This window comes from Erythrolamprus reginae, chromosome 1 (assembly GCF_031021105.1).
Source record: "Erythrolamprus reginae isolate rEryReg1 chromosome 1, rEryReg1.hap1, whole genome shotgun sequence".
Lineage (NCBI taxonomy): Eukaryota > Metazoa > Chordata > Lepidosauria > Squamata > Dipsadidae > Erythrolamprus > Erythrolamprus reginae.
Window position 1 is genome coordinate 268,555,313 of NC_091950.1, and position 27,000 is coordinate 268,582,312.

Here is a 27,000-nt window from a genome sequence, read left to right on the forward strand (position 1 = left end):
CAGTTTAGGGATTCCTGCTAAATCTGCCCTATCCAGTGTTGTGGTTGGCTCTGTCCCAGCTCCTGCCCCAGGGAATGTTGAGGCAGATGCAGGGGAAACTTCAACATGTCATAGGCCTGTGTTATTGCCGACAGAGTCAGTTCAGAGTTTAGTTTCCTCGGATGAAGAAGAAGGTGGGGGTGACTTGGAAGAGGGGGGCTTGGCACACAGCCCAGGCAGTCAATCTCCATTATCTTCCATTGATTCGGATGAAGACGTCTTGGACCCACGCAAGCGCAGAATTATGCGCAGAAGAGACCAAGTAAGGACATATTACAGGAGATAAGAGAGGCATTTGGGTGGGGCTCCAGTAATTAGGGCTGCTGCTATAAATAGCAGCATGTGGGTTTGGCCGTTGTGGAAGAGTATCTGATCGCAGTTCTTCAGGAATCGTGCCTTGACTTTGTTGATTGTTCACGTCTTTGAAACCAACGCAAAGTGTGTGGGTGTTTCACTTCGTTGGAAGAAGAAGGGGCGTGAAGTTTCTTCACAGCTGCTAGCTAAGTACTTAATGACTACTTAAGGGAAATTGTATAGACTACCAGGTTGTTTTGGGACGAGTGCTCTTTGCAATACAAAAAGAGTGCTTAGATTATTTTGAATTTTGTGATAAAGAACATTGTTTTGAATTTTCAAACGTGTGTGTGTCTGAAATTTGTACCCTTGAATTTTCGGGAGGCTCCTTCCAGAGAGCCCGGCAGAACATCCAGGTAGTAACCGGGCCTGATCTTGCTTAGGCCTGAAAAAGCTGAAGCTTTAATCAACACCAACTAGTTTTACATTTCAATATATTTTAGAAAATCATTTTATTACATGGCAATGGAAGCGTTTACTCCTCATACAAAGGTTACTTTACAGCTGGACGTGAAATCTTAAAAAAAATTAACAATATCGGTAAAAATACCTCAGGGACACAAATTCAAGTAGCGTAACAAATACCCATGAAAAATGTACAGTTTTGTTACATTAGAGGATACAAAATACAAATGTTTCATCAATCTTTTTCTTCCTGATATGGACCAGCTCCCAAGCCATTGTGTTTTATATAAAGCATAACTTAAGCCATGATTAGCTATGCAATCATAAATAATGTTGCCCTTTTAATCGTGAGCCAAATGCTTCTTTATGCTCTGCCTCAACTCCTGAGTTCAGGCCTGGAGAAAGCTACAAAGGCAGCAATTGGCACTTGACACGGAGATCAGGACTGAGATAAGCCAAGCCAATGGCAGGAGCCCTGCACATGATGCTCAAGACTTTTTCCTCATTGTACCCACAACAATTGCTTTCTCACAGAAGCAGATTGGCCATAAAAATTCAATGTGAGATACGCCACAGCTGAAACAACATGCAGATGCCCTGGATACCGTACACTTGCATGATTTGAAATACAGTTTTAAGTCCCCTTTCTCAACTTAACATTCCTTCCTCACAAAGTGAAATAAATGAAATGACAATTACACATTTAAGCTGTTCGTTTTGCATCAGAAATTAACATCAGGCACCCTATGCACATACAAATGTGAAAATAGGTGGAAATATTGCTTCTATCCCAATTGGGTTTTGATTAACTACCTGTCGGGTTCTGATCAGAATAGCGTAATTAAAGCTACATTATGTGTTATTCTGAAAACATAACTCGGATTCCAAGATTTGCATTGAAATACAATGTTTCCCCAAAAATATGACCCTGTTTTATATTTTTTTTGAACCCTGAAATAAGCACTTAGCCAATTGGCCTTATTATTTAGGGCAGAGGTCTTCAAACTGGGCAACTTTAAGACTTGTGGACTTCAACTCCCAGAATCCTCCAGCCAGCATAGCTGGCTGGAGAATTCTGGGAGTTGAAGTCCACAAGTCTTAAAGTTGCCAAGTTTGAAGACCCCTAATTTAGGGCATGTCTTATTTTGGGGGTAACCGCATAATTAGCTGCTATGATTCTCCCTTCAAATTTAGCTGAAATCTCTGCCTTTCCTAAATACCAGTTAAATTGAAAGGTTCCCTTCATCTTTCATTTAAAAAACTGTCTAGCAGCAATCCTAAATTCTCTAATAAAAGACAACTTCATTTATTTGGAAGGACTGTATTCTGGAGGGGGGAAGGAAATCTTTTAGCAGTGCTGTTTAATACCAAGAAGGCACATTATAAAAATACTAAGATATACAAATCTTGGGTCAGAGAGATTATGGCTTGATTCCGTCCACTGGAAGGTAGGTTCAATTTCAGAAGACAGAAGAGAGTCAGAAAAAGTCAATATCTCCGACCTCACTTTTTATGTTTTTAGGCGGTACTTTTTCATACTGATATCAGGAAGATCGTACATATGGCCAGCATCTGCAGTTGGTCACTTCCTTGCTTTTCCCCCCAGTATCCATATATACACAGAGAAGCAGAAAATATGAAATGGCTTTAGATCAACTAGCTGAACTTGATTTTGGCGCAGAAGACTCAGCAGCTGAGAAAGGCAAGAGACTAGCACTCGGTTTCTTTGCTGTCTACTCTATGCTGGCGCTGCAGTTTAAAAGAGCTTTTCTCACTCCTGGTGACCGGATGATCTGTGAGGTCTTCGAATGATTTGGCAGCTGTGCTGTTGTTTGGAAAAGGATCCTTCTCAAAGCAATCCTCCTCCATATGGGAGTCCGTGCTTGGATCTTCTTGGATGGTGTCCATTCTTTGGTGATCCAGTTTTGGGGGCCCTGCTGCCACAGACACGGGCACGATGGGCTGCAAAGGCTGGTGCCGACTTGCTGGGGGCGCCACAGGGAAAGGCTTGATGATTCTGACGGAGGCTGAATCCATGCTGCTCAACATCTCGACGTTCTGCAAGGGACAAGCGGGTTGTACATTAATCGGAAGAGGATGATAAACCTCTTAACAACTTGCTTTATTTAAAACATCCGAGCAAAGAGTTCACAGAAGGCCGGCCTCTAAGGCAGTGGTTCTCAACCTTTCTAATGCCGCGACCCCTCAATACAGTTCCTCATGTTGTGGTGACCCCCAACCATAAGTCTAGCATCAATTTTCCCAACAGAGCTTTAAGCTGATTGGCAGGAATGCCAGAGGGACGCCCCCACTGTAAACGCCTGATTGGATTGTAAAAATAAATTCCAAGGCACCAGCTTTAGTTCCTAACACCATGGGAAATTTGTCTTTTCCCCTGGTCTCAGGCGACCCCTGTGAAATGGTCGTCCCAACCCCAAGGTTGAGAACCATTGCTCTTAAGGGCTGCTAACATATATCCTGTTGCTGGAACTGGGCATGGATAGTCTAGTAAAAAGAAGGGCTATGGGGGACATGATAGCTGTATACAGGTTCTTAAGGGGTTGCCACGGAGAGGAGGGAGACACACTGTTTTCCAGGGCACCAGAGAGCCGGACGAAGAACAACGGTTGGAAACTGACCAAGGAAAGATTCAACCTGGAGATAAGAATTTCCTGACAGTGAGAGCGATCAACCAGTGGAATGGCCTGCCAGCGGAGGTTGTGGACTCCCCAACTTTGGACATTTTCAATAGGAGATTGGACTGCCATTTGGCTGTAGGATTTCCTGCTCAGGCAGGGGGTTGAACTTGATGACCTGTAAGGTCCCTTTCAACTCTAAAAATAAATGAATGAATGAATGAATGAATGAATGAATGAATGAATGAATGAATGAATGAATGTGGTAAGAGGGCAAGTCCTTGAAAGAATTCTGGCCCATACAAACCTCTGGACTTTTAATGAAAGATGACCATTTAAAAGCTTCACTACAATGGGCTGCAGGAAAGTTGTATACACAAAGGTTATCCAGAAAGTAAGGTTACAAGGCATGTAGCTCTCGCAGGGAACGCTCGCAGGGGAAGTTGGTAGTGGGAAGCCAGCAGAAGAGAATGAGCAGTGCCAGTGGTCAATAGATCATTGACTGGTGTTGTGATGAAGGTTAGAGATGAGCGTCCTCATTCCGTTTCCTTCCAAGCGCGAAGTGCGCACTGCAATATGCTATCTGAATGCTAAGGGTATGAACGCTGCTGCGATGGGTGCCCAAGATTTGTGCGCGATGGGTGCCCAAGATTTTTCTCGCCGATTGCTGAGTTTTGAATTTTTTGGCTGAAGGAGAATGGGTATGGCGCCACTGCATTGACATTTGCTCTCTGGAGCATGATGATAAGCCCAAGTTTCATCTCCTGTCTCTATATAGTTGAGAAAAACCTTGCCTTCAATCTTGAAATGGTCAAGACATTTTTGGGTGGCACTAACTCGTTCAATTCTGTGCAGTTCAGTAAGCATCTTGGACACCCATCGCAGCAGCGTTCATGCCTTTAGTAATCAGGTAGCATATTAGAGCATGCACCTCGCACTTGGAGGGAAACAGAATAAGGAGGCTCATCTCTAACCTTCACCACAATGTCAGTTGATGATCTACTGACCACTGGCACTGCTCGTTCTCTTCTGCTGGCTTCCCACTGCACAATAGTAATACCGAATTCCCCCTCGAACATTCGCCACGAGAGCTACGTGCCTTGTAACCTTACGTTCCAGATAACTCTCATAGTATGAAACTGCTTCATTTCTACAAGGCTACTTTTAAAGAAGGAGGTAGGTATAGAAACATAGAAACTTAGAAGACTGACGGCAGAAAAAGACCTCATGGTCCATCTAGTCTGCCCTTATACTATTTCCTGTATTTTATCTTACAATGGATATATGTTTATCCCAGGCATGTTTAAATTCGGTTACTGTGGATTTACCAACCACATCTGCTGGAAGTTTGTTCCAAGCATCTACTACTCTTTCAGTAAAATAATATTTTCTCACGTTGCTTCTGATCTTTCCCCCAACTAACTTCAGATTGTGTCCCCTTGTTCTTGTGTTCACTTTCCTATTAAAAACACTTCCGTCCTGGACCTTATTTAACCCTTTAACATATTTAAATGCTTCGATCATGTCCCCCCTTTTCCTTCTGTCCTCCAGACTATACAGATTGAGTTCATTAAGTCTTTCCTGATACGTTTTATGCTTAAGACCTTCCACCATTCTTGTAGCCTGTCTTTGGACCCGTTCAATTTTGTCAATATCTTTTTGTAGGTGAGGTCTCCAGAACTGAACACAGGATTCCAAATGTGGTCTCACCAGCACTCTATATAGCGGGATCACAATCTCCCTCTTCCTGCTTGTTATACTCTAGCTATGCAGCCAAGCATCCTACTTGCTTTCCTTACCGCCTGACTGCACTGTTCACCCATTTTGAGACTGTCAGAAATCACTACCCCTAAATCCTTCTCTTCTGAAGTTTTTGCTAACACAGAACTGCCAATGCAATACTCAGATTGAGGATTCCTTTTCCCCAAGTGCATTATTTTACATGATAAAGTTACAACTACCGTAAGATAAATGGAAACTAACTTAAGCTAAAATATAGTTGAATGGAATTAAGAAAGGGTGTCAGAAGCCTATGCTCACGTAGGGAACACAAGGTATGTATAATCTCAAATAACTTAGAAATGGCAAAGAGAGTTCTATGTTGAGGATTTGATAATTTGGCATGGACAAGTCTTTCCTGGAATTAATCTCTTTTGGAACTGGATGGGGTTCTTGTAACCCAAGGCTGTTAAACTCATTTTCATTGAGGGCCACGTTAGGGTTGTGTTTGTTCTCAGGGGGATGGGGGGGGCATGGCTGAAATGGTCAGGGTACACATGGCCAGCTCAATGTCACTCGTGGTGGCGGCACCTGTGGTGGCCCGAGCAGGGTTGGAGGATTCATTCTCTCTAGTAGAGGAAGACAAACCAGGGAAATCACCAAACCCTTGCTGCCCTCCAGAGAAGTGTCGCCATCCCTCTCAGGCCATGCAGAGGACTCCAGACGGCAGCACAAGCTGTCCAGAGACCTAGGCAGCAGAAGGTAAGCGCCCAGCATGGCCCTCCTAAGCTTCTTTTTTGCTAGCAGAAGCACCACGTGCTGTTCCTTCACTATTTCCAGGGTAGCCCCATGGAGCACATCTAAGCACCCTACAGGCCAGTTCTAACCCACAGGCTTTGAGTTTGACACCCCTGTTGTAACCCAACTTTGTAGCTTTTTAAAAAACACAATTAAAAAAACATGACATTATACTTGTTTGATTTATTTAAACTTTTAAGTTTCCTATCCAATATAGGTTGACCTTTTTGTTCAGCTGAATGTACAATTTACAGGTAGTCCCTGAATTAGGACAATTGAATTGGGGAATTGTAACTCATTGCAGCATAAGTTGAGTTACCACATAACTGGACTCAATTTTATGATTGTTCTTATGATGGTCATTAAGCGAATCGCCTGTCGTTAAGCAAATCATTTACGGCCATAAATCTAAACCCAACTTATCCAGTGGGTATTTTTTGGATGTAAAATAGCAAAAGTCACAAACTGCTATCATGTGAATACAGGATGCTGCAGCTGGGGATAAATGCAAGCCAGTTGCTAAAGTGCCCGAAAATGTGATTGCAACATGATTGCAGGGATGGTATGGCAGTTGTAACTCATGGATGGGTCATAAGTAATTTTTTTTAGTCTGTTGTAACTTTGAATTGTTGTGAAATGATTGGTCATGAGTTGAGGACTACTTCATGAAAACTTTATCCAGCACAAGTTTGTTGACAACAAATGTAGTAGTAAAAGAATTAATACAAGTAAACTTACACTTGGGCCAAACAGAGATTTAGTGTTTTCTTCATATTGCCTGTCCAATTTCTTGTCCTGTTAAAAAAGGGGGGAAGTTACATCTTTATTTGTATAAACAAATCATTATTTTAGAAATAATCAGAACTCTTTCTTTTCTTTCTTTTTCTTTCTTTCTTTTTATTGGATTTGTATGCCGCCACTCTCCATGGACTCGGGGCAGCTAACAACAGTGATAAAACAACATGTGACAATCCAATAGTAAAACAATTAAAAACCCTTATTATAAAACCAAACATAGATACAAAACATACCATGCATAAATTGTAAAGGCCTAAGGGGGAAAGAATCTCAATTCCCCCATGCCTGACGGCAGAGGTGGGTTTTAAGAAGCTTATGAAATGCGAGGAGGGTGGGGGCAATTCTAATCTCTGGGGGGAGTTGGTTCCAGAGGGCCGGGGCCGCCACAGAGAAGGCTCTTCCCCTGGGTCCCGCCAAACGACATTGTTTAGTTGACGGGACCCGGAGAAGGCCAACTCTGTGGGACCTAACTGGTCACTGGGATTTGTGCAGCAGAAGGTGGTCCCTGAGATAATCTGGTCCGGTGCCATGAAGGGCTTTATAGGTCATAACCAACACTTTGAATTGTGACCGGAAACTGATCGGCAACCAATGTAGACTGCGGAGTGTTGGTGTAACATGGGCATATTTAGGAAAGCCCATGATTGCTCTCGCAGCTGCATTCTGCATGATCTGAAGTTTCCGAACACTTTTCAAAGGTAGCCCCATGTAGAGAGTGTTACAGTAGTTGAGCCTCGAGGTGATGAGGGCATGAGTGACTGTGAGCAGTGACTCCCGGTCCAAATAGGGCCACAACTGGTGCACCAGGCGGACCTGGGCAAACGCCCCCTCGCCACAGCTGAAAGATGTTTTTCTAATGTGAGCTGTGGATCGAGGAGGACGCCCAAGTTGCGGACCCTCTCTGAGGGGGTCAATAATTCCCCCCCCAGGGGGAGTATGCTCAATTTATTTATGTTTGCTCAATCACTTAGCAAACAAATTACCTAGCCAATATGCTGCTTCTTTCTGCTTTAAAAAAATGAATGTGTTTTTAAATAATGATTTCTTTAAAATCTCTTTAGTTCTGAAAAGGAAGCCAATTTTAAAGAATCAAAACATTTCAAAATTACTGGAGATGGGGGAGAAAGGAGTGGAGTGAATAAACAGGGGATACTCTTACCACGAAAAGATCTAAGTATTTGATTTTCATAATTATGGAGTCAATGTTTTTTACTATAAATTTACTATAAAGTTTGAAGACAACTTCTCTTAAATGTCTACTGTTGACTGATCATTCATAAAACCGCACTTGAATTTAAGGCACCTGTTTAAGTTAAAACTTACCACACAGTGTACTAGAATACTGAGAGGAATCCAAAACAGCAAGGAGAATACAATTACAGATCCTACTATGTTGTCTGCTAAAAATTTCCCTGTTTAAAAGAGAAAAGACACCAAATTCTAGCCATCTTAGAAATAAAGAATGTGGAAAACTGTGCAAAAGCAAATTCAACAGGTAAATTTGTATATGTCTTTTTCCCAATTGATTAGTGCAATGTGACAAAATAGGGTCATATTATGTTGAAATAATTGGACATAATATGATGTTTAAATAACTTTAAGCATCAGGAAATAAATTATCAACTTTAAAGAGATTTTTCTACCAGTAAACAATGGAAAATGGGAAGCTAGACATTTCTCAAGGGTATGCATGTATACAGTCTTCTTATATATCAATTTAATAAATTAATAAGGATCAGCAACTTTGAAATGCAATACAAAGGATCTTTTCCTTTACTCGGTATATAGTTACACAAATTATAAGCCTTTTTTTACATAACATTTCAAAAGTTGTACCACTCATCTTGGAAATACATACAAACCTGTTCTTTCAATTTGCATAGCCCTGTATAATAGGATTGATGCCAATTATGAATCTATTATCATAGTCAGAATTTCCTTGATTGGATTATAAATTATGAATTGTTCACAATTGGTGAAGGAAAGACATTGTTTGTTCTATTAAAACCTTAAGATACACTAGTTAATATAAATATTTAAATCCCATGGGCTACATGTAGCCCTGGACAGCTAGTAGCACAGCCCCACAAGATCGTAAATTTTTAACATTATGTGATTTTTAAAATTATTTATATACATTAATTATACTATATATTTTATATGCAACACAAGACAATTCCTCTTCACTCAATGTGGCTCAGGCAAGCCAAAAGGTTAGCGATGGAGACCCATGATTTAAATAATCAGATCAATATTAGATATATTCATGCTACCAAACTGATTGACAAAATGGCTTTTTAGCAACCCCATTTCAGAAAAGCAAACAGAACACTGCATGAAATGGAAAAGATGGTCTGGAAGTAAGATTTTAAGCAGTGGAAGATGCATATCTTACCAAATGTATTGATGCTGAGCTGATCAATGAAAACCCAAAGCCGTTCAATCACATCCTGCACACGCTTGTCACATTTGCCCTGTAAGAAACAATGCTGGTTTAGAAAACCAAGTTTCCATCCTAGGGACAGAACAACCTATCTGAAGAATAGTGAGAAACAGAATGGACAGGTTAAGTGCAACAAAATTTGGTAGTGAGTTAATTTCCTAGAAAATCGTACCATTAATCTATTTGACATAAGAAAACTAAAGACTATTGGTGGCTTTGCAATTTCGTTACAAAACAGGCTTTGTTGCTGGGTTTTCTTTCCGCTAATAACACATCCAAATATAGCAGAATAGAGGAGAAGAAAGGAGGGAGAGGTTTGATACTGGCTTGATCAATTATGTAGGCATGTTATGCACTTTGGACAATTTAGCTGGGATATTTTGCTTCCAATGCAAAGAACTGCTTGGTATGGCCAAATGTAATTATCCTTTACAAATTTAATTATCTTGGCAACACTCTGTACCAAATTTCACTTCCTTCCTTCCTTCCTTCCTTCCTTCCTCTCTATCCACCTTTCTCGCCCTCTTTCATACATCCACACACCCATATACATTTTCCATGTAACATGGAAAATACTTTGATTTCCTTACAGATTAAATTAATTGAATGGTTGTTTTGATCCCAACACTCAGCAGGGAGCAGCTCTTGCAAAGGAAATCTAGATGGCAGTAGAGAAGACATTATTGGTTCCTGGGGCCAAATATAGCTAGCGTCAGAAAAATTAAAATTAATAAACAAATAAAATGGATAAAAAGAAAAGACAATGGTCAGCAAAAACATAACAAAAGCTACAGGATATGTGGTCATAGAACAACTACTAACACTGGTATCCTCAGTTAACAACAGTAATTAGAACCCAGAGCTGCATCATTAAATGAAGTGGCCATATCACGTGACTGCATTTGTGGTTGTACGACGAATCACGCAAGATTTTTAGGTATGATGTCATGTGATTACCATTTAGAGCCTGGTGCTGGATTCCCCACCAACTTTGCTTGTTGGAAGCTGGCAATGAAGGTTGCAAATAGCAATCACATGACCCTGGGATGATGCAATAATTTTAATCGCAAGCCAGTTTCCTAGCACCCAAATCACATTCACGTGACACTAGGAATGATGCAACGTTCAACAATTTAAAGGGCCAGCCTTAACTTCCTTTGTTTGGTCTCTTTATAACTTTAAGCAATTGCTGAAAAGAACGGCCATTATTCTGACAACTGCCTGTGGTGTATTTTAGAACCTCTCAACAATGATTAAAAAAAAAAAAGAAATACAGTGTTCCCTCGATTTTCGCGGGTTCGAACTTCGTGAAAAGTCTATACCACGGTTTTTCAAAAATATTAATAAAAAAATAATTTGCGGGTTTTTTCCCTATACCACGGTTTTTCCCGCCCGATGACGTCATATGTCATCGCCAAACTTTCATCCGACTTTAATAAATATTTTTTTAAATAAACTTTAATAAATAAACATGGTGAATAATGATCTAAATGGTTGCTAAGGGAATGGGAAATTGCACTTTAGAGGTTTAAAGTGTTAAGGGAAGGCTTGTGATACTGTTCATAGCCAAAAATAGTGTAATTACTTCCGCATCTCTACTTCGCGGAAATTCAACTTTCGCGGGCAGTCTCGGAACGCATCCCCCGCGGAAATCAAGGGAATACTGTAAAGCAATCTCTAGAACAGTGTTTCTCAACCTTGGCTGCTTGAAGATGTGTGGACTTCAATTCCCAGAATTCCCCAGCCAGCAACGCTGCTCTAGAATGTGGGACCAATATGCAGCGACAGATAAAAAAGAGAATACACTCCAATCATGTATGCATACTTACATTCATGTCACAGAATCCCACAGTGCAGGGCTTTCCCTTCCTCAAGTATAAGAAGTTCTGGTTGTAATCACGATAAGGGATGCATTTCTTAGACTCATCTCGACAACAGATTTTGCAGGAGTCATCGGTTTCTGAAATTGTTTTTTTTTTAAAGTGGTAAGGTAAGATTGTTAGTCATATGTACATAACTGTTAGAACTATGTACATAAGTGAGTGCTTCCCTTCTACCTCTGGTAATGATAGATTCTAAGGAAGATTGAGCCACGCCCATCTTGGTACCCTGGGCCAATGGTATTGCCAGCTGATGCAGAGAGTGAGAGTGAGAGAGAAATAGACCTGGATGAACCCGAAGGACCACCAGGGGTGGCCGATATGCCAATGACAGTAAGGTCTGACTTAGAGGAGGAGGAGGAAGATCTGAAACCTTTGCTAGATGCCCGCTTTAGAAGATTAAGAAAGAGACTTCCATACTTGTATTGAAAAAGGAAGTAGTCTGTGGTTTGTTAACTCTAGGGAATTGTGACTACTTCCTATAGGCATTTAAGGGTGGAGTATGGGTAATTCGGGGTGGAGTTACAATGTTTTCCAATGGAGTCGGATGATGATTTGAGGTCTCAGCCAGGTTACGCTAACCATCTGTTGTTTCCCTGCTAAGAAACCTTGGAGAAAAGGTGTTTTATTTATTTATTTTATTTATTTATTCGATTTTTATTCCGCCCTTCTCCTTAGACTCAGAGCGGCTAACAACATGTTAGCAATAGCACCTCGGAAGGATGGAAGGCTGAGTCAATCTTGAGCCGGTGATGAGATTTGAACCGCTGACCTACAGAGCTACAGTCAGCTTTAATGGTCTGCAGTACAGCACTCTACCTGCTGCGCCACCCCGGCTTTTGTCTGCTGAAATGCTGGAAAGCTGTTATTTGTAAGTCTGTGAAACCGGAGAATCCTTATCTCATGAAGGAATGTGAGCAGCTTTGATCTTTGGCAGCAGAACTGTTAAATCTTAATTAGCCTCACTGACAAACTGCAAAGATTTATCACATGCATGCCTTTAGCTTGTAAAAATGAGACTTTATGTATAAAGAGACTGATTTGAAATATCTATGCGTGGATTCCTCCTTTATTTTCAAGCTGCGTAGGCTGGGATAGAACAATAACTAGTTGGGTTTGGCAATATATAAATGAAACCAACATGTATTAGAACACTATTGCTTTAAAAGCTAGTGTTGTGGATTGCCATAAGAGGGAGCAAGAAGCATGATTCTCTCTCTCGGCTACTCTCTGCTATTTCTATTATGTTCTCGGTGACTGCTGCAATAAGAACTGTGTGTTCAAATGATGGTTTATGTATTTGTAAACTGAATAAGCAAGACTTATAGTTTTGTATATGTATGACTGATTTAATTGTGTATGACTAGGACTGTTCTTGACTAAGGTTTTTGCCAAAATAAATAATACTTTATACCCTTAATGTATCTAGATTGTATTACTGAACCATCACTCGTATCTCTGGGCTATTAGCTGGATATCTGCTAGAATTCCATGTTTCTTCTCTGTGTGTGTATCTTTGACAACTCAGACATCACTCTGCATACTCCTTAACAAAAATTATTTAGGCTCTTAACCAGCTTATTTCACACCGGAAATCATTTTCTATTGTTAATCCTCTGCGTGTGTGTGTGGTTATACTTATCTAGATCATAAAGAAGTATTTGAGCATCACAACAAATGTTTTCATAAATTGAAAATACTGAATGCAGCCCATCTGATATAGCAAGAATAACTATAGAATTTCATTAAATTCTAGAGCAAAACAAAGCACAACTTTACGTCATAAAATAGTTTCCCTTTGCAACTAAATCAAACTAAAAAGTGTTGCATTATATTGAATCTCAAAAACTAGGACTCACAGCAGACCAACTCTTTCACATAAACAACAGGATACATCAGTAAAGAAATGTTTGTAACAGGAAAACATCATTCTTTGAAAGTTTCCACTAATCTTCAAATCATTCTCACATATTACTCGCTCTATTTGAGAGGCTGGACGGGGCTACATTCAATGTATGAGATACACCCAGATTTCCACCCTCTTTTTTTTGGGGGGGGGGGAGTGCATTTTATACTCTGAAAAATAGAAACATAGAAACATAGAAGACTGATGGCAGAAAAAGACCTCATGGTCCATCTAGTCTGCCCTTATACTATTTCCTATATTTTTATCTTAGGATGGATATGTCCCAGGCATGTTTAAATTCAGTTACTGTGGATTTACCAACCACGTCTGCTGGAAGTTTGTTCCAAGGATCTACTACTCTTTCAGTGAAATAATATTTTCTCATGTTGCTTTTGATCTTTCCCCCAACTAACTTCAGATTGTGTCCTTGTTCTTGTGTTCACTTTCCTATTAAAAACACTTCCCTCCTGAAACTTATTCAACCCTTTAACATATTTAAATGTTTCGATCATGTCCCCCCTTTTCCTTCTGTCTTCCAGACTATACAGATTGAGTTCATTAAGTCTTTCCTGATACGTTTTATGCTTAAGACCTTCCACCATTCTTGTAGCCCGTCTTTGGACCCGTTCAATTTTGTCAATATCTTTTTGTAGGTGAGGTCTCCAGAACTGAACACAGTATTCCAAATGTGGTCTCACCAGCGCTCTATATAGCGGGATCACAATCCCCCTCTTCCTGCTTGTTATATCTCTAGCTATGCAGCCAAGCATCCTACTTGCTTTTCCTACCGCCCGACCACACTGCTCACCCATTTTGAGACTGTCAGAAATCACTACCCCTAAATCCTTCTGAAGGTTTTGCTAACACAGAACTGCCAATACAATATTCAGATTGAGGATTCCTTTTCCCCAAGTGCATTACTGTATTTTTATATTTGGAAACATTAAACTGCAGTTTCCATTGCTTTGACCTTTTATCTAGTAAAGCTAAATCATTTACCATATTACAGATGCCTCCAGGAATATCAACCCTATTGCACACTTTAGAGTCATCAGCAAATAGGCAAACCTTCTCTACCAAACCTTCCCCATGTCACTCACAAATACAATACCTTTATTCTAATCCAGGGCCAGACTATGTTGAGAAGGGGGGATGTGATCCAAACCTTCTCTACCAAACCTTCCCCTATGTCACTCACAAATACAATACCTTTATTCTAATCCAGGGCCAGAAAACTTATTCTAAGAAAAACGGAATAGAAACCTTCTGCCTTCTGTCCTTAATTCTGTGCTCAATTCTGAGTAAGATGTTTCTTGAGAAGATGATCAAGGAAAATTTCAAACTCAGAGGACAAGCGCTGTCAGTACACTGAGGCACACTCTCCCTAACTGCTGCACCCATATTTATGCCCAATATTTCTTGGTAAATTCTCCTTAGCTCTATAGCTCCAGGAATCCATCTCCAATGGTCAAGGCCCTGGTTGAGGACAAAATCCTGAAAGACGAACTCTTACTCAGAGACCCAAGGAAGCACTGGTCCAAAGGAAGCAGTCAAGAAGGCTGAACTCACCATTGCAAGCGCACGAACTGAGGTTCTTCTTCCACTTACAGAAAGGGATGCATTCACCGTTTTTGCATTTTCCCAAATCCACGCAGACGGTGTCATCCAAGGCATCCCCAGGGGGAGGACAATCACTACTATTCCCTGTAAGTGGATTTGACAAAATGGTGGCAGACATCAGAATAGGTGTATTTGGAGGGAAATACACCTCACTTTGATGATTTTCCACGCTCTCATTCGAAGGAGGAACATTGCCATTGAGAGAAACTGTGAGTATGTTGAGAAGGGGGGATGTGATCCATAGGAGACCAGCTTCATTTTGATATATGCTACATGTTCCTGTGTTGGTAATTATACCTGTCCTAAATAAAATGGCATTACTTTTTGACTCACTTTCGTAATAAAACTGTCATTTATCTTAAACAATATAACTGGTCTTTCCAAAACAAAATATACAGGGTGTCATCATCTTCATTTAATGACCCCATAATCCCTTACAGGGTGGAGTCTGGGCAATTGAACGGAGGTAGCAGAGTGTTTACTACCAGATGCCCTTCCTGACGTTAATGCGGAGAGTTGTTCAGCAGATATATTCTCATTGTGCCCACAGAAAGAAATACAGTGATACCTCAGCTTACGAACTTAATTGGTTCCGGGACGAAGTTTGTAAGGTGAAATGTTTGTAAGATGAAACAATGTTTCCCATAGGAATCAATGGAAAAGCGATTAATGCGTGCAAGCCCAAAATTCACCCCTTTTGCCAGCCGAAGTGCCCGTTTTTACGCTGCTGGGATTCCCCTGAGGCTCCCCTCCATGGGAAACCCCACCTCCAGACTTCTGTGTTTTTGCGATGCTGCAGGGAAATCTCAACAGGGGAATCCCAGCATCACAAAAACGGGCGCTTCTCTGGCAATGGAAGTCCAGAGGTGGGTTTCCCAGTGAAGGAAGCATCAGTGAAATTGCAGCATCGCAAAAACACCGAAGTCCTCGAAACCCCACCTCCGGACCCCTGTGTTTTTGCGATGCTGCAATTTCACTGAGGCTCCCCTTGCTGGGAAACCCCACCTCCGGACTTCCGTTGCCAGCGAAGCGCCCATTTTTGCGCTGCTGGGATTCCCCTGCTGGGATTCCCCTGCAGCATCACAAAAACACAGAAGTCCGAAGGTGGGGTTTCCCATGGAGGGGAGCCTACGGGGAATCCCAGCAACGCAAAAACAGGTGCTTCACTGGCAACGGAAATCCGGAGGCGGGGCACCCCAGCGGCAGCGGTGGGTTTATAAGGTGAAAATAGTTTGTAAGAAGAGGCAAAAAAATCTTAAACCCCGGGTTTGTATCTCGAAAAGTTTGTATGATGAGGCGTTTGTAAGACGAGGTATCACTGCATGTGCCTTTAGCCAACATGTTTCCCCGAAAACAAGATCCTGTCTTATATTTTTTTGAACCCTGAAAGAAGCGCTTGGTTTTATTTGCCATGCACTCAGAAGCCCAACTGGGCTTATTATCAGGGGAGGCCTTATTTTGGGGGTAAACAGGTAAGGATTGAACTCCCAGCCTCCTAACTGTAAGGCAAGAGCTCCACTTCTAGGCCACTGCACCACTGCAAAATATAGAGGGGGTACAATTGAAAAATGGAACTTGAAAACAAAAATAGGTTAGGACTGACAAATAAAGGATTTACCTGTGCAATAGGATTCCCCTTTACAGGTTGCGTTGATAGCTTCCTGGCACTTCTTATCTGCACTTTCGAACTGGCATCCTTTACAGCAGGGGCTGTTTCGATCACTAAGCAGATAGGGAGAAATAATAAAATATCTAAATTGATCAACTCCAAGAAACACAAAAAAAATGCCATAAAGATTGTATACTTTTAAAAAAATCTGTCTTCCCCCCCCCCCCCAAAATTGCATCAGACAGTTTTCATCCTGTCACCAACCTTTATCATGAGCTCTTTCAGAGCTCTGTTCATCCCCTGTTGCTATTTACCATTTGTATATGAAGCCAATGGGTAACATTATTGATGCCATAAGTATTGTGGTTGGCTCGCAGCCAGGCCCTCTGGCAACTTTGAGCCTGATGAACTGGGGCCATCTGGGCACGGTCAGCGGTGTGGCTGTAGGAGGAGTCAGACAGCGAGACGGAGGAGGAGGGAGAGTCTGGGTGTGAGGAGGCTATAGAACTCCCAACTGGGGATTTGCCGGGGTCTGAGGAGGAGGAAGAGGAGATCCTGAAAGTTCGGGTCAGAAGGATACAGGGGTGGCAGGAACCGTTAAGAAAGCTCAGAAAGAGGAAGTGAGCACAGCTGTACATAGTCTGCACTCCCCTAGAGTATATAATTGGGAGGAGTTGGAAGGTACTCTTTGCAAGAAACCAACATTCGTGCCTCCAAAGGAGAAGAGCCTGAGAAGAGTGTTTTTGTCTGACAAACATGGATACAGTAGAAACATAGAAGTCTGACGGCAGAAAAAGACCTCATGGTCCATCTAGTCTGCCCTTATACTATTTTCTGTATTTTATCTTAGGATGGATATATGTTTATCCCAGGCATGTTTAAATTCAGTTACTGTGGATTTATCTACCACATCTGCTGGAAGTTTGTTCCAAGAATCTACTACTCTTTCAGTAAAATAATATTTTCTCATGTTGCTTTTGATCTTTCCCCCAACTAACTTCAGATTGTGTCCCCTTGTTCTTGTGTTCACTTTCCTATTAAAAACACTTCCCTCCTGAACCTTATTCAACCCTTTAACATATTTAAATGTTTTGATCATGTCCCCCCTTTTCCTTCTGTCCTCCAGACTATACAGATTGAGTTCATTAAGTCTTTCCTGATATGTTTTATGCTTAAGACCTTCCACCATTCTTGTAGCCCATCTTTGGACCCGTTCAATTTTGTCAATATCTTTTTGTAGGTGAGGTCTCCAGAAGTGAACACAGTATTCCAAATGTGGTCTCACCAGCGCTCTATATAAGGGGATCATAATCTCCCTCTTCCTGCTTGTTATACCTCTAGCTATGCAGCCAAGCATCCTACTTGCTTTCCCTACCACCTGACTGCACTGTTCCCCCATTTTGAGACTGTCAGAAATCACTACCCTAAATCCTTTTCTTCTGAAGTTTTTGCTAACACAGAACTGCCAATACAATACTCAGATTGAGGATTCTTTTTCCCCAAGTGCATTATTTTACATTTGGAAACATTAAACTGCAGTTTCCATTGCTTTGACCATTTAACCAGTACTGAACATTCATAGGGTTATTAATATTGTGAGTAGACTTTTGGCTGAGAAGCAACTATGTAGGACTTTTATCTTATCAACTTGGCCTCACGTCTGGATTTTGGCAGGGGGAAAGACATTGTTTTGGTTCGCGTTTGTGCAGGTTAACAAACATATCTGTAAACAGACTTGTTTATTTTGGAAACCTTTGTTTTTGAGGTTTAATTTGGGGCTAATTACCGGCCAGCTGCCATGCAAGACAGTATGGTAAGTACATTGCTGACACTTGTGTCTACCTTAGGACCAGCATGCAGTGCTTCCTCAGCAGAGATGGTATTCACTTACTTTCCCTAGCAGTTCGCAAATGTGACCACGCATGCACGCTAACTCCACACAGCCTATCGCATATGCGCTTTACTCACATGTGTCATCCGCACATGCGCCCGGCCGCAAAAACAGGGCTAAATAGGATGGCATTACATCTGAGAAGATGGGCGTGGCGGGCCCACACACCCACAATTGCCGCCCCCAGTTCACCCGAACCGGCTAAATACTACACCTCTGTTCCCCAGTGCCTGGAGGCTATGGGAGTTTGGATCAGGAAAAGCTTGCTTCAACTCACCCGACATTTTAAGCCCTCTCCCATGAAATCCAAATTTTCCTCAATGGGGTTCTACTGCATACAAAAAATCAGTACACCTAATAGGGAAATTTTTCTGGACTTGCAACTCCTGTTTGAAGAACCGGCATTTGTTGACTTTAACATAAGAAAACAAAGACTCCAATGACACCTGTCCCACATTCATTTTTCTTCCTTCTGTAGCTAATTGTTTTTATTTTATTTAGTTTATTTTATTTAGTCATCTTTCGGCTGTGGCAAGGAGGGTGTTTGCCCAGGTTCGCCTGGTGCACCAGTTGCGGCCCTATTTGGACAGGGAGTCATTGCTCACAGTCGCTCATGCCCTCATCACCTCGAGGTTCGATTACTGCAACGCTCTCTACATGGGGCTACCTTTGAGGAGTGTTCGGAAACTTCAGATCGTGCAGAATGCAGCTGCGAGAGCAATCATGGGCTTCCCCAAATATGCCCATGTTACACCAACACTCCGCAGTCTGCATTGGTTGCTGATCAGTTTCCGGTCACAATTCAAAGTATTGGTTATGACCTTTAAAGCCCTACATGGCATTGGACCAGAATACCTCCGGAACCGCCTTCTCCCGCACAAATCCCAGCGACCGATAAGGTCCCACAGAGTTGGCCTTCTCCGGGTCCCGTCGACTAAACAATGTCATTTGGCGGGCCCCAGGGGAAGAGCCTTCTCTGTGGCGGCCCCGGCCCTCTGCAATCAACTCCCCCCCGGAGATTAGAACTGCCCCCACCCTCCTAGTCTTTTGTAAAGTACTCAAGACCCATCTATACTGCCAGGCATGGGGGAGTTGAGACACCTTTCCCCCAGGCTCTTTATAATTTATGTTTGGTATGTATGTGTTGTTTGGTTTTTAAATATGATAGGGTTTTATATGCTTCTTTTTTAATATTACATTTGTTTCGCTATAATATTGTTTTTTATTATTGTTGTGAGCCGCCCTGAGTCTTCGGAGAGGGGTGGCATACAAATCTAAAAAAATATTATTATTATTATTATTATTATTACTGCCTCACCTGCATTTTGCGTTCAGCTTTAGCTTGCAGTCGGATGTGCAGCAAAGATCGTTCTGAAGATGCAGGAGGCCAGGATCACACTCCTCCCCTTCATCCACTCTGGAATTGCCACATACTTTGTTGGTCCGTTCTTTGAAGCATTCTGGGGCCTTGGCCTGTATGGTCTGAAGAATGGATGCTTTACTGCAGTTCGAAAACATCTAAAAATGTTACAGGAAAATGGGGAAAATAATAGCTGTAAAATGCTGCCATTTGCAAATGTGGGTATAGTTGCAAACTTTGGTGTAGAATTCACCCACCTGTCAGCCTCCCATTACATCAGTGGTTCTCAACCTGGGGGGTCAGGACCCTTTCAGGGATCGAATGACCGTTTCACAGGGGTCACCTAAGACTATGGGAAAAGACAAATTTCCCATGGTGTTAGGAACTAAAGTTTCTATTCTGGTGCCTTGGAACATATTTTTACAATCTGACCAATCAGGCATTTACAGTGGGGGTGTCCCTCTGACCTTTCTGCCAATCAGCTTAAAGCTCTGTTGGGAGAATTGGCGCTAGACTTATGGTTGGGGGTCACCGCAACATGAGGAACTGTATTAAGGGGACGCGGCATTAAAAAGGTTGAGGATTCCTTTGGATTTATTTACATTTATTTGGATTATTGACATAATTAGAGTAGGGCATGAGGATTCCACTAGGTTTACAGTGAACGTATTAGAATAGGGCATGTGGATTCCATTGGGTTAGCAGTTATAAATTGGGGTTTGAGGATTTGGGTATAAGGGATATATGAAAGGAAAAGGAAAAAGGCTCGCAATGATTTTTTTCAAGAACAGGGCATGATGATTCCACTGGGCTTACAGTGATTTTTTTTTTCTTAGAATAGGGCACAAATATTCCACTGGGTTTGCAGTGATATAGTAAGATGATTCCACTGAGCTTACAGTGACATGTGAGATATGATTATTTGGGTACTATATGGGATGGATGGAAGGAAGGGAAAAAAGGTTCCCCCCCCCTGTTCTTTTTTTTTTCCGTCTTTCTATTTTTTTTTTCGTCTTTTTATTTTTTTTCTCTTTTTCTCTTTTTTCCATTTCAAACTTTTTATTTTTTATTTTATCTATTAAAAGGAATTATTATTAATTGAGCTAATTGGGACATATGTGATAAATTATTTGGACCTCTCTGTTTTCCCCCTTGAATTAATATATCTTGATCCATGTAATAGTTAGACAAAATTTAGAATTTAGTTGACATGATTGGGAATATTTGTTTCTTATCTTTAAGGGCAATTAGTATGAAAGTAATGGTAATAAACATCATGAAACTATTGTTAAGAATATATGGAGAAGATCGAAGCACTATGGCCTAAATGATTAGATTTGATTAGAAAAGAAGCAATTTAAAAAATTGTATTAGTTAATAGCACTTAAAATACACATAAGAAATTTGAGTAATTATTCTTGTCCAGATGTCAATTGTATTGGAGGCAGCATTGGATGGAACATGAATACTAAAGTTAAAAGTAATAATTATTGTAAAGTATTTTCAGATTGATAGTATGTTATTTTGCATATGTGATTGGAGTGAAAAATTAAAAAAGTTGCCTGAAAAAACAATGGATCTAATTGATTATGTAATCAATTAGATCCATTAACCCAGGATGTCTTGTCACAGTTCAGAACCAGAGTGGGTATTTCTAGTACCTATCTTGATTCCTATTGCTTTATTCCTGATTTTACCTTTTTCCTTCTTTCGTTTCTTTTAATACCCTTCCTCAAACCAGTCTGCATTTTAAAAAATGCAGTGACACACTTTAATATTTGCGACAGTACATTAAACTGAAATATAAAACTTAGAAGTTCTTTCCCCACATAAAGAGACATTATTTATACATGGAGCAATGGGAAGATTAAAAAAACAAAACAAAACCTTGTTGTTTTCATGGTCCCCGCTCACAGCAATTGGGTACATAACAAATTTTCCTCCTTGATCTTCGGTGGGAGCACACTGTGGCATGCTATCAGGATCGTGCTCTGCCCCAAAGTTATGTCCCAATTCATGAGTAGTAACTAAGTCAGCTTCCTGTTAAATGAAAACAAAATGATGATGTTCTCTAGTTGTGTAATGAAACACCTGCAAGCAAAACCTAGCTCAGAGAACACCAAGGAATCTACAAACTAAACTGTTCACAGCTGTTCTGTCTGGGCCACTCCGGAAGCTATGACCAACCCAAAAAGATAAGCCAGACACACCAGTTGAATCCAAACACAGTTTTATAACAGACACCAACCTCCCACGGGTCTTCCAGACTGCTGGGCCACGAGCCAGGAACAAAAACGCTGAGAGAAAAGGCAGATCACACCAACTTCACTTTGATAACACTCCACGCTGCCGGAATGGTTCTCATGCCTTATAAACCCTTCCCTGCTAATGAGGACCACACCCAACCCCCTGGTGTTCCACATTCAACGCTGATAATATCTACGCAGCTGATTTCTCCTTTGAGCTATGCGTCTCTGTCGCATACTAATGATAGCTTGTGCGTCATCATCCAGGGACTCCAGTGAATCACAGCTACTTGCTGGAGATAGCCCTTCCCCAGGACTCCCAGGACTTGCATCCTCTTCACTTTCGTGACTGCTGCCTGCACTGTCTGACTGCAAAGAACTCTCCTCTCCACTCTCAGCTTCCCCGGGGCATGGAGCCAGCAGAGACGCAGCTGGTTTTTGATCTGACTCAGGCTGAACCACAACACCAGCTAAACCCCAAGAAGCAAAGAGGTAGCTGAATATGCCCAGATGCCCACTGTATACTGTAGTACACAACATCCTCCAGAAAAGTGCCAACTGTAAATGGATAATGCTAATCAGTTAGAATTCCCTGCAGCCTTAGAAGCAGCATAAGGCAGAACTTGTCACATAGATCCAAAGAAACATAAGACAAACAATTATACGACAGATCAATGCAACGAAAAGCATAACCAACTCAAGCGGATAACATAAAAAACTTACAAGCCAAAAGAAGGACTAAGTCAGTACCACCCTCTCAGCAGACAACAGAGTTTATATAGGGTATACAGGGTATACAGAACATTATGCACACAAAAATCCAAATAATTGTTCAAGGAAAAAAGAAATCTACAGTCCAGTAAACTTCAACCTAATAATAGAAACTGGACAACTTGATCAAGAGAACCTACAATGACCTAACCCAGGAAGGTGAAATCATTAAAAAAAAAAAGTAAGATTTAAAAAAACTGAGGACCTGTTCTGCCATAGTTCTATGGACACCCAAAATACACAAGCCCAGCTTCATCCAACTGCATCATTACAAATTTCTCACTTAGCAACGTAAATTTTGAGTTCAACTGTAAGTCATAAGTCGAATACTACCTGTACTTTCCCATTAAATATAATTACTGAACAATCCAATAATTTTAAAGAATACAGAATCAGTATTACCATAATGTGAGTGACGTTCCAAATTTTGGCAGCCACAATTAAACAAAAACAAGCTTTTATTTGGTTCATGCACATAAAATTCAGGTTATATTTGCTTTAGGCAATTCTTTAAGTTTTAAAATAAACTGTGTAACAAAATGCTCCATACCACCAACTATTTAATTGTTATAGTTTGATCCAAAGTGTAATTGACAGTGAATATAATCATGATTTTTAATCACCAAATTGGGCAAAAATCTGCAAATTAGAAGAAAGGGGACCTGATTCCTAATGTTCAGAAGGGTTTTGACAACAATTCAGTCAGTTTGACCCATTTTCCCCAGTTTAGCAGCTCGGTCACCATAGTTGGTAGGAAAGATCATCTTTAACAGCAAGAATCATCCAAAAATTAGACCAGAAAAACAATATTGATTTCCTTAAAAATAGGATCCATAATTTGCAATACCTTTGTAAGGATTGTTTTGCCATAGTTTTTTGTGCTGGTTAAGCCACTGTTGAGATAGACAGCTTTTCCTGGTATCGAATTAGAATAAGCTAGGAAAGTGAAGATAAAAATATCAAGAGTCATTCGACACTGCTAGACCATTGTGGATACATGCAGGAGGATTCACCATTTTAGGAACACATCTTGACAAGTCTCTTTGACTGATGCTTCTCTCAATTCTGCATCAGGTCACCAGGGAGAGCGGACGAAGATACACTGGAGTGTTCCTAGTTTGCAAACATGCCACTCTTTGCTCTGTGTTTTAGGAGTGAATGTGTAATACCAATTTAAATCTAAAGAAACTAGATATTCTGGAAAGTTCAAATCTCTTTTCAGCTTTGAGACTTGTAACAGAAAGTCTTTTGACACCTACCATGTTTCTATCCTGCCTGAACTTGCATTAAGTTTATGCTAGAAAATAAATTACTAGCTTTTACCATGTTTTATTTCCAATAATGCATTTTGGCCCCTACGCCTGAAAAATGAAAATGATGGGAAAATATAATACAGTGCATGTTTGGACATGTAAGTGTATGTGTATGTGCTGTATGGTTTTTAATTGTTGGGGTTTTTATATACAGTGATCCCCCGCTCGTTGCGAGGGTTCTGTTCCAGGACCCCCCGCAACGAGCGGGTTTTCGCGAAGTAGCGCTGCGGAAGTAAAAACACCATCTGCGCATGTGCAGATGGTGTTTTTACTCCCGCAGCGCTAGCGAGGAGCCGAAGATTGGGGGCGGCGCGGCTGTTTTAAAACGTCGCCGCCGGCATGGGGGGCTTCCTAGCAGCCCCCCAAACCCGGGTTGGGGGCCCGGGGGGTGCTGGCAAGCCCCCCATGCCGGCGGCGACATTTTAAAACAGCCGCGCCGCCCCCAATCTTCGGCTCCTCGCTAGCGGGCAGGCAGGCGGCGGACAAGCCGTTCGCTGGCGGTGGCTCTCGCCGCTTTCGAGCTGAGTCCTGGAGCGAATTCGCTTCAGGACTCAGCTCAAAAGCGCCGAGAGCCAGCGCCAGCGAACGGCTTCTCCGCGCTGGCTCTCGGCGCTTTTGAGCTGAGTCCTGGAGCGAATTCGCTTCAGGACTCAGCTCAAAAGCACCGAGAGCCAGCGCCAGCGAACGGCTTCTCCGCGCTGGCTCTCGGCGCTTTTGAGCTGAGTCCTGGAGCGAATTCGCTTCAGGACTCAGCTCAAAAGCACCGAGAGCCAGCGCCAGCGAACGGCTTCTCCGCGCTGGCTCTCGCCGCTTTCGAGCTGAGTCCTGGAGCGAATTCGCTTCAGGACTCAGCTCAAAAGCGCCGACAGCCAGCGCCAGCGAACGGCTTCTCCGCGCTGGCTCTCGCCGCTTTCGAGCTGAGTCCTGGAGCGAATTCGCTTCAGGACTCAGCTCAAAAGCGCCGACAGCCAGCGCCAGCGAACGGCTTCTCCGCGCTGGCTCTCGCCGCTTTCGAGCTGAGTCCTGGAGCGAATTCCCTTCAGGACTCAGCTCAAAAGCGCCGACAGCCAGCGCCAGCGAACGGCTTCTCCGCGCTGGCTCTCGCCGCTTTCGAGCTGAGTCCTGGAGCGAATTCGCTTCAGGACTCAGCTCAAAAGCGCCGACAGCCAGCGCCAGCGAACGGCTTCTCCGCACTGGCTCTCGCCGCTTTCGAGCTGAGTCCTGGAGCGAATTCGCTTCAGGACTCAGCTCAAAAGCGCCGACAGCCAGCTCCAGCGAACGGCTTCTCCGCACTGGCTCTCGCTGCTTTCGAGCTGAGTCCTGGAGCGAATTCGCTTCAGGACTCAGCTCAAAAGCGCCGACAGCCAGCGCCAGCGAACGGCTTCTCCGCGCTGGCTCTCGCCGCTTTCCAGCTGAGTCCTGGAGCGAATTCGCTTCAGGACTCAGCTCGAAAGCGGCGAGAATGAACGGCGTGGGCGGGCGAAGGGCGGGCGGCAGCGAGGAGTTTGCGTGGGCGGTGGGGAAACTCCTTGCTGATGCCCGCTGCTCGCCCTCCCGCCAGCAAGAGGGGGAAGACCCAGGGAAGCCGCCCAGCAGCTGATCTGCCGGGCGCCATCTACGCATGCGTGCCCATAGAAAAAAAGGGCACACATGCGCAGATGGTGTTTTGACTTCCGGGTTGAAAAATCGCAAATTACCCTGTTCGCAATGGTCGGGGACGCAATAACCGGGGTATTACTGTATTTTATTATTAGATTTGTTCCATTGTTATACTGTTTTTATTACTGTTGTGAGCCGCCCTGAATCTTCGGAGAGGGGCGGCATACAAATCTAATAAATAGAAACATAGAAACATAGAAGTCTGACGGCAGAAAAAAGACCTCATGGTCCATCTAGTCTGCCCTTATACTATTTTCTGTATTTTATCTTAGGATGGATATATGTTTATCCCGGCCATGTTTAAATTCAGTTACTGTGGATTTATCTGCCACGTCTGCTGGAAGTTTGTTCCAAAGATCTACTACTCTTTCAGTAAAATAATATTTTCTCATGTTGCTTTTGATCTTTAATAGGGAAGATTAATAATAATCTTCCCAGAAAAAAATTGAGCAGGGGCAGTAAGAAATTGAGGTAGTAGGTAGCATTCTAATAAAGCAATGCTTGTGAAATGAGTTTATGTTTCCTATTACAGTCACTTTGTAAACAAGCAAGCCCATCTCCAAGCAGATCATTTGTGCAAGTGCCAGAACACAGCTTCAAACATTTCAAATGTCCTTCCTGGACAAAAAAGGATTAGAATCCTCTGCTATAGGTCCCCAGCAAAATTTAACTGTCTACAGTAGATTCATACCATATTTTTCAGAGTATAAGACGCACCTTACTTTTTTTTGGGGGGGGGGGGAATTCTGCCTCTGCCTCCCAGCAATTTGCCTCCCAGCAAACAGCACAGATGATATACTCAGGGTGTCCAGGGGGAAAGCATTTTGAAATTCTCTGATATTTCCCTGACATTTCCCAGTAACTTGCAATCTAGTTAAGGTGGGGTCACAGATGACGTCATACCAAATGGCTAAGCCGTGGAGAAATACCGATAGCTGAGGAAGCAAAATTGTTGCCACAGTTATGCTCATTTTTGCTTGACTCTGCCAGGCAGCGTAATCCTTTTTTTTTTTTTAACATGATTTCCCCCTGACTTTTAAACATTGTAATAGTTTTGGTTTTTTCCTTGATTTCTTCTGGGTTTTTTTCACAAATTCAATCATAATTCCGATGTTTCCCAAAATGCCGATTTCCCTGATAATTCCCAAATTTCCCTGTTTTCGAGGTTTGCTGGACACTGTATACTGTTTGATGTGTATTTCTGTGCATGTGTGCCTGACCCATAGAAATAGCAAAAAATTGGAGAAATGTACATTATGGCAGTATATTAATGACAGAAAGATTTCTTAAATGTAGATACACTAACTCCTCCCAATTATTTAAATAGATCCACTCCAAACATGACTGTCAAGGTTATAAGTCAGTTGCCTTATTTTAATACTAAAACAGGACACTGTTACATTTCAGATTATATTTATACAGATGCTGTCAAAATTGATGTGGCATTCTGGTGTGCCTTTTCTGATGTGGCATTATTCTCTGCTATTTAAAAGAAGATGCAAAGGCACTGGGCTTCTTCAGATCAAGCATTTATTTTAAAAACGTTCTTCATT

General features: G+C 42.0%; 1 protein-coding gene across 1 annotated transcript in view; it reads right to left on the reverse strand.

Moving 5' to 3' along the window:
- Positions 1–813: 813 nt before the first annotated feature.
- Positions 814–27,000, reverse strand: part of ADAM17 (ADAM metallopeptidase domain 17) — a 44,433-nt gene continuing 18,246 nt past the window's right edge. The window contains exons 10-19 of the mRNA XM_070732966.1: positions 23,323–23,411; positions 21,346–21,498; positions 19,417–19,616; positions 16,217–16,320; positions 14,548–14,682; positions 11,022–11,152; positions 9,145–9,223; positions 8,073–8,161; positions 6,690–6,746; positions 814–2,856 (exon numbers count right to left, since the gene is read on the reverse strand). Coding sequence (XP_070589067.1) covers positions 2,509–2,856; positions 6,690–6,746; positions 8,073–8,161; positions 9,145–9,223; positions 11,022–11,152; positions 14,548–14,682; positions 16,217–16,320; positions 19,417–19,616; positions 21,346–21,498; positions 23,323–23,411 — 1,385 coding nt within the window. The 3' untranslated portion in view covers positions 814–2,508. The remainder of the gene's footprint in view (positions 2,857–6,689; positions 6,747–8,072; positions 8,162–9,144; positions 9,224–11,021; positions 11,153–14,547; positions 14,683–16,216; positions 16,321–19,416; positions 19,617–21,345; positions 21,499–23,322; positions 23,412–27,000) is intronic.